The 9,138-nt window shown below is 39.0% G+C and overlaps 1 protein-coding gene across 1 annotated transcript; it reads left to right on the forward strand.

Moving 5' to 3' along the window:
* The first annotated feature begins 213 nt into the window (after nucleotides 1-213).
* LOC125030524 lies at nucleotides 214-7,095 on the forward strand. Its single transcript, XM_047620600.1, has 5 exons — nucleotides 214-601; nucleotides 862-1,117; nucleotides 2,931-3,030; nucleotides 4,510-4,647; nucleotides 5,338-7,095. Exons 1-5 carry the CDS (start codon nucleotides 487-489, stop codon nucleotides 5,740-5,742), a joined length of 1,014 nt encoding a protein of 337 aa, XP_047476556.1. The 5' UTR covers nucleotides 214-486; the 3' UTR covers nucleotides 5,743-7,095.
* Nucleotides 7,096-9,138: the final 2,043 nt, after the last annotated feature.

The following is a 9,138-nucleotide window of genomic DNA, read 5'->3' on the forward strand; positions in this document are numbered from 1 at the left end:
ACCTTATTCATAGATAAATCGCACGAACATAGAAAAATCAAATAATCACAAAGCCAGTAAACAATCTCAAACAAAAACTGTCACAGGACCGACAAAACGCTCCCGTAAAGGCAGCAATGGACAAACTGGTTGATAAATAACGACAGCAACAACGTCCCACATGCAGCGTGTGGTCTTCGGCATCCTTACTGTGACCCTGACAATCGGACCCCCACGCAGGCATTGAGTTTCCTGTCTTGATCAAGTGAAGACGTACCGCTCGGCGCTGCTGAATCCTGGTGTGGCCCGTTGTTGGAAACCGAAGTCACTTCATTTATCTAAGCAGTCAAGAAGGGAGTCTCTGAGCAGTGACATTTGAGAGCTCAGGCAATAAAGAAGTTACCTGAGCAGTGCCAGCCGTGTGCTCAGTCAAGGAGTAAATAATCTACATAAGTGTGCTCAGGGAAAAGGGTAGGGCAAGGCTGGGTGTAAAAACAGACATTCACGATGAACTGCTCAATGAACAAAGACCACTACACGGACAATTCGACTTATTTGTCCTATCCACTCGTTGTCTATGGCATCGTTCATAATTACCTTGTTTTCGTTTTAGGCACCATCGGTAAGTGGACATGTGTTTACGTGATACCGTTGTCATCTTTAGTATATAAACCAGTGTTTATATGTACTTTACCGTGTATTATAAAACGCAATAGCAAACCTCAACGGCAATGATCTTGTTTTCATTCATTAACATTCAATATATGATATATCATCCCAAGAAGCCATACATTCATAATATCAACATGTTATTAGTTTTATATGAGATCATAATCACATCATTGCCCTATTTCTTACAAACTTTTCAAATTGACCCTCTAGCGAACAGTGTTGCGTTGTGGTGCATATCGAGGTGTACGAAAACCAACGTGGCCATGAAACTGCTGATGATGAGCGTCTTCGCTTCTCTTCTCGTGATCTGCCTGATAACCCGACCCGTGATGGCCGAAAGGCTGATAGCGAGTTTGTATTGTGACATGACGAGGCTCGACATAAGGGTCCTTCTTGGCTTCTATATTCTCTACTCGTTCTGCGCCCAGTTCGAGCTCGCTGCCATCGCGGCCGTGGCGGTGTGCAGGTAAGCCTTCTCTCTCTCTCTCTCTCTCTCTCTCTCTCTCTCTCTCTCTCTCTCTCTCCCTCCCTCCCTCCCTCCCTCCCTCCCTCCCTCCCTCCCTCTCTCTCTCTCTCTCTCTCTCTCTCTCTCTCTCTCTCTCTCGGTGGTGCTGAAAAAAACAATCACACGAATATTGATATTGCAGATATCATATCTACAGCACAAACATTCAATTTATTCTCATAGAACATCATATTTTTTTTCCTAACTAAAGTACAGCACTTCAGAAAATTCTGAAAGTGCAACATACTCCTGTTACCAACTTGCTCTGACCAGTTCCTGATTCTTGAGCACTGACTCATCTTGTGTATCATACATTCACATGCACATGCAACACACAGTGTGTGTATGTATGTATATATATGTATGTATATATATATGTGTGTGTGTGTGTGTGTGCATGTTTATATATGTATATATTTATGTATCTAGATATATATATGTAGATATATATGCATATATATGTAGATATATATATGCATATACATGTAGATATATATACATATATATGTAGATATATATGCATATATATATGTGCATATATATATATGTGCATTATATGTGTGCATATATATATATATGTGCATTATATGTGTGCATATATATATTTATATGACTTCCGCGATGGTCCAGTGGTTAGAGCGCTGACTCTGACCCTCGAGGTCCCGAGTTTAATTCCCCGTCGCGGCGGTCGTAAAAATGCCTGCGCTCTGACTGCTAGTTCGAGCCCGAGAAAACGACATATCGCCTTGAGAAGTCAAACGCAGGTGTCATAGGGGAAGTCACCGCCGTGGCAGAAGTGTTAGCGGGCCTAACCGCGGTTGATTAGGAAGGGCATCCAATCAGGGAAGGGTGACACTGCCATATAATCTCTCAATAGTGAATTGAGAGAGGCCTATGTCCCACAGTAGAATGAATGGCTGTAAAAGAATAATAATAATAATATATATGTGTAAGTGCATTATATGTGTGCATTATATATATATATATATATATATATATATATGTGCATTATATGTGTGTGCATATATATGCATACACATATATTATATATATGTATATGTATATATATTATATATATACATACATAGATATACACATATACATACATATATGTACACACACAGAGACACTCACAGACATATATATATATATATATATAATATATATATATATAATATATATATATATATATATATATATATATATATAGACACACAGTATATACATATATTCGCACACACACACAAAACGCACATACTTTTATAGATATACATACATATATATATACAGAAACACACACACACACATACATACATACATATATATATATATCAATATGAATATATATGTATATACATATGTGTGTGTGTGTGTGTGTGTGTGTGTGTGCGTGTGTGTGTATATATAAATATATAAATATATATATATATATATATTTATATATATCCATTACTACAGAAATTTAGTTTTTAATTTGTCTATCTATCTATCTATTATCTTTCTGTTTATATCCATCTATCTATGTATATCTGTCTATTTGTATCTATCTCTCTATCTATCCATTTGCCTATCTATCTATGTATCTACATATCTATCCAGCTGACTTTCTGTCTATCCATCTGTCTATCTATCCACCTATGTATCTATATCCGTCTATCTACCTATCTCTCCATCCAGCTTTATAAAGATACATACATACATACATATATATATGTATGTATGTATGTATGTAAAGAAATCAGAGCATGTATGTATGTTCTTTTTCCCATGACAGGGCTGTTGCGGTATGGGCGTCCAATGCTCATGTACTGCGCCTGAGGGTAGCTGTAGGTGCAGTGGTCGGAATCTTCATCTACTCCTTCGCAACCTCAGTCGTAAGTACTGATTTTTTTTTTTACTGTGATTATGATGTATTTTTTTGTTTGTTTTTTTATTTTGTGTGTGTGTGTGTTGGCGGGAGAACATGTGTGTGTTTGTTATTAGGTGGATTTATATTACGCGAGTGGACAGCTGACAGGACGGGTTAGAGGATTTCCGACAGGCTTCATCCTCACCAATATCATAACGTGGTGGTGAGATCCTGGCTCCTTGCTGTGATTGCTGGCTTAGTCATCATGTACAGAAGAACCTCTCTGTTTTAGAGGATATGGAAGTTAAATACTCTGGTGTATATTTGCTTTGTTTTTTTGTTTGTTTATGTATATATATATTTTGTTTAGGAAAGTAGTTACCTCACACACACGCACACAAAAACAGACACACACACACACACACACACACACACACACACACACACACACACACACACACACACACACACACTAACGGTTATACTCACAAACGCACACGTACACTATTTATCTTGGTTTATTTGATGGAATCATACATGGATAGATAGATGAATAGTTATAGATAGATAGATAGATAGACAGAGAGAGAGAGAGAGAGAGAGAGAGAGAGAGAGAGAGAGAGAGAGAGAGAGAGAGAGAGAGAGAAACTTCATAAGGTTTATATATCCTGCTTTAACTTCCACGCACTTTCACTCACAATAACAACAATGTTGTAGGTCTCAAGGAAGTTACATAACCGGCAGAAAAAATTATCAGAGTGAAAGTAGCAGAAAGGATAATGAAAACAACAACGAAATACTAAGAAGAAAGTGAAAAAATAATAGTAGAAACGATGGGAAATAGAAGAATAAGAACAATAAAACCAAAACTTTGGAAGAAGGAATATCGGATACGGGAAAAAGAAAAGTATGAGAAACCCAAGGAGAAGGTGAGAAACAACAAATCAAAGAAGAAACAGGAAAATACAATCAATCAAACAAACAAACAAACAATGATAAAATAATAATAATAGAATAATAAATACCATGAAACGGCGTCTGGCGGGAATATCCCTTACGCAAGATATCGGAGGGTGCGCCTCGGGAAAGGCCCGTGGACAGGGTACTGGGTAAAGGGTTAACAAACGGGGATATCTAATAATTGCTAGTTTAAGTGAGATGATAGTATATTTAGTTGTTAGTTTACAAATGCAATTGTTTGTCTGTGTATTTATTTTTTTTTATTTTTTTTACTGTACAGGACACTGAAAATGATTGAAAGCAAGCACTCTCTCGAAAGGAAATGTGGTAGTTTTGATATCACACACACACACACACACACACACACACACACACACACACACACACACACACACACACACACCTACACACACACTTACACAACAATACCATTTTCCGCTAAAAAAACAAACAAACAAAAACACAGTTAACATCCCCCTATAATACCAATTACGGTCATAATTTACACGTCAATCCTAATTACAGCGCCTATTTTCCTCTTCAGTTTTTGCTTGGCCCCATGATGGCCAATTACATCAAAGACCAAGAAATGGCAAACGTGGCCAACGGCGTCTATTTCTTCCTTAATACATTCGTGCCCATCATCACGACCATGTCCTGTTACGTGGCCATGATCATTGCGGTAAGAGCCTGTGCGCTGCCTTGTTGTTACGAAGGTGTTTATATCTATCTATCTATCTACATCTCTCTCTCTCTCTCTGTCTATCTATCTATCTATATATATATATATATATATCTACATTTACTACGGTACAGCACTTCAGAAAATTATGAAAGTGCATATCTATATCTTTATCTATATCTATATTTATATCTGCATCTACATCCATATTGATATCTACGAATACATCTATATCTGTATCTATATCTACATGTATATATGTCCGTAGCTATCTATCTATTTATCTATCTATATGTATATGTATGGATGTATGTGTGTGTGTGTGTGTGTGTATGTGTGTGTATGTATGTATGTATGTATGTATGTATGTATGTATGTATGTATGTATGTATGTATGTATGTATGTATGCATGCATGTTTGTGTGCCTGTATGTATGCATGTGTGTATATATGTATGTTTGCATGTAGGTACTCATGTATCTATGTTTATGTGCGTGTGCATGGGTGTGTGTATGTATGTATGTGAATGAGTGAGTGAGTGTGTTTGTATAGATAGATAGATAGATAGATAGATAGATAGATAAACGTTCTGTATGTCTATTTGTTAACCCTTTCATATTCTGAAGTTTACTTACCACAGCGTACTCCTACTCACGTCCGTGGCATTTCCGCCCCGCCCTCCCTCCCCAGATGCGTCGCAACGGGCGGCGGATGGCCAAGGTGCAGTCCAGCCACTCCAGAGTCGTCAACAACGCCACCCGAGGAATGTTCGCTGTGTTCGTGTCCAACCTTGTCTTCGGTCTTCCTCATTCCGTCTACCACATGTTGCCTCGTCCACCCCTGTCTTTCGATATCATCTTCCATGTCCTCTTCTCCATGCACTTCGTCGTCGATCCATTTGTATTTATGTACTTCAACCACAGTTACCGTCGGCGCGTAGGCGAGCGCTTGTGGGCGGCGTGGGTGTGGGTGGTCGGAAGGTGTGGCGCCCCTACGCCCAAGACGCCGACGCCTCTCACCACCAGCACCACGACCTCGTTAGGCGGGAAGGAGACCCTCCACAGGAAGGACCAACTCGCAGAACAAAATGTCTAATGGCTGAGGCCTCTCGCTTATCTCCTGAGGAAGCGGATATTTTACCCTTTGTTTCTGGCTCTCTGTTATACAGGGAGACTCTCGCCTTGGGGATTCATGGGGATTACCCGGGGATGTTTGTGTGCTTGAAAAGTGGCGCACATTGCGAAATCCTTGTATCCTGTACAAGAGCAAGTATTTGCTTGGTAACAAGTTCATATCCGGACTAAACTGTGTGTGCATTACGTATGTGCAGAACAATATACTTTTAACATTAACGTGTTAGCTGTTACTTTTATAAAGTTCGTTGTGAACTCATTATTGGTAGTATATACAGAACCATTTAGTTTGTTCTGTTATATTCACAGTTATATCTATCCAGTTCTCATGTTTTCACTTTACTTTCACAAATGTAGAGGAGCTGCATACACCTTAAAGGTCCTGGTAAATGCCTATTTTATATATATTTATCTAACTACATTCTGTATCCATTGCTGTATCAATTCGCATTCCAAAGTATTAGTCCAAAAAGCCATGACGCCACAGTGCTGTTAATCTTTATGAAATGTGAACATAAATAACAAGCGTACAAGCGGAATCCGTATTGAGAAACCATCTGCTAATTGCAAAATTGACGCGGAAAAAGCTTTACACGGCAAAATGTGGTTCGTCCAAATGACATCTATGTCGTGGTTAATCATCGTGGAATTCGGGGAAATCAGTTAGGCGAATGACCTCTCGCTTGTCAAAAGTGGTAAATATATCATGGCATATTTTACTGATATTTATGCAAGTAATGGTATTACGTTTTATTAATTCACCATTTCACTGCAAAAAGAAAATGAAAAATGCTTTGAAACATATCTTTAGCTTACACCTACATGAGGAAAATTCTTTCTACGTTTAATGATGTTGCGTCTTCACTCTGAAGGAAATATTTCATTTTCATTTTATATCACGACTATCACTTCGACGAAATCTCTCTCTCTCTCTATCTATATATCTCTCTATCTATCTTTCTCTCTCTCTATCTTTTAGTTATGTGCGCATCATTACCAAAGTAAACGATACTCTAGATGTTACCAATGTATCGAACATATATAGGTTTGATATAACCATATATGCAAATCTGCGAGTGCACACGCAAATCCCGCATAAGAGTGTGCGAGTGATGGTGGGTTGAGAACCACCAGCAATGATTGACCAAACAACTACTCCGGGAGTAGCCGCCCTAGTAGAAACACCCAATCAACTGCGCCAACTAGTTCCTCAAACACCGCATCGGTGATTCCACGGATATAGTAATGATATATATATATATATATATATATATATATATATGTGTGTGTGTGTGTGTGTGCGTGTGCGTGTGCCTTTGAGTGTGCATGTAGGTGTACGTATGCGTGTGCGTGTGCATGTGCGTGTGTACATATATATATATATAGATGGACACTTGTGTATATACATGTATATATATGAGTGTGTGTGTGTGTGTTTGTGGGTGTGTGTGCGTGTGTATATATATACAGAGAAAGATATTCATATATATACACATTCATATATGTATAAATATATTTATATGTATATATGTGTATATATATGAACATTTGTGTATATATATGAACATTTGTGTATATATATGTATATATACACATACATATAAATATGTTTATGCTTTTTAAAAATAACAATTGTATTCAGCTCACTCCAAATGGACAAGCATAAATTTGGATTGTGCTATTATTTTGCTAGTAAATAAAATATTTTTTCAAGATATCTCCTACTTATCAGTATCCTTTCATAACATGAATGTCACTCACACACACACACACACACACATATCTGGGTGTGCAAACAAATACACAAACGTACTGTAAAAAGCTATAGAGAACCCTTGTACAATGGTTTGAAGGGGTAGTCATAGTTGTTTAAAACGGCTTGACTCATTTAGGAAGAGTTCTACACAGTAAGGGGAACACACGAGCCGATATCCTACGGTACGCGCTGAATGTGGCATCGCAGGACCACCAACCAACCCTATGGGAGGGTGGCGGGAGGCTGGTGATATGGCCTGAGCCCGGCGAGTGCCGATCACGAACTGAGGGGTCAGACGAGGTCAGATATATTCATCATCTAAGTCCTCGCTGAGGCGCTGGTTCTTAACTGGTCTTCGAGCCACGTGGTCTATGTCTAATGGCTTACACAAATCGTGGTTATGTACACGGTATAAAACTCGGCCACCTACTCACGCCTCGCCCTTGAGGCGCCTTAGATTTGCCTCACGGGTTCCAACTTTGCTTGGTCATTTCGCTCTCGTGTGCGTTGTCCTTGGTGCATTCCCGTGGCTGCTCGCCCTCGTCGTCCTCATCCCCTGGTCCTTGGTGTAATCTATTTGTCCTTGACGTCCACACGTCCTCGAAGGTCTTGCCCTTCCACATCATGGGACGGCTTAATACCTGTTCTGACGAACATCTTGGTTCGTAGGCCTCTGGCGATCTTCGGGTGACGTCCTTCCCACAGCATCCTAAGATGACTGTTTCTGCAGCAGGGTCATCCTTCGGTGCCGTGTCAGATATCGTCGGTCTGACTGCTATATATATAGTTGGGAAACCAGATCATACACGTAAGGGCCAAGATAGTAAGAGAAAAAGGAAGACAGCAGAGAAAAGTTGGTGTTAAGCGTCACTAGCCGATTTTTTATATTCATTTGCAATTTTTAATATTCGTTTTTACGTTATTTTTTTTTTTTTTTTTTTTTTTTTTTTTTTTTTTTTGTGTGTGTTTTACCTTCACAAAGTTAAAGAAGAAAATAGAGGAGCGAAACGTCAGTAGCGATTCGCAAGGACCCGGCTTGAACTGTCAACCGTTTCTGATAGATATGAAAGCAGATAAAGAAACGACACACAGAGAAATGTATGTAAAATAAGAAATTCTACATCTACTAGTCACTCGTCACGACTGATAAAATCACGGGCAAAAGAGTGACATCATAGATCTTTACGCCTGCAACTACGACAGCAACAAACCCTATTAATGAGAAGGTTCACTGTCTTTTGTTCTGCGTGGATGAGTGAGTGAATGTGTGTATATGTGTGTTTGTGTAAGCGACAGGGAGCGTGAATGAGATTGAAAATGAGAGTGACCTCACACAGAGCGGAAATGTATAACAAACATGAAGATTAACGTTCATTTTAACAATAATACAATAAACTAGCGATACGATTAATACGAAATTATTTAAACTACAACACTGAATTCAAATTTTTATGATATGCAACGGAATGTACGCACTAATGAATGGTGACGTCAAAATATTCGAAAGCTTTCTTGCAAGCAAATTATCTCTGCCGAGGTAGCCATGTCTAGCTTTGCCTGTTAGACTTCATCGACGGGGGGCCTCCTATGCCCACCCCCACT

Source organism: Penaeus chinensis, chromosome 11 (genome assembly GCF_019202785.1).
Source record: "Penaeus chinensis breed Huanghai No. 1 chromosome 11, ASM1920278v2, whole genome shotgun sequence".
NCBI lineage: Eukaryota > Metazoa > Arthropoda > Malacostraca > Decapoda > Penaeidae > Penaeus > Penaeus chinensis.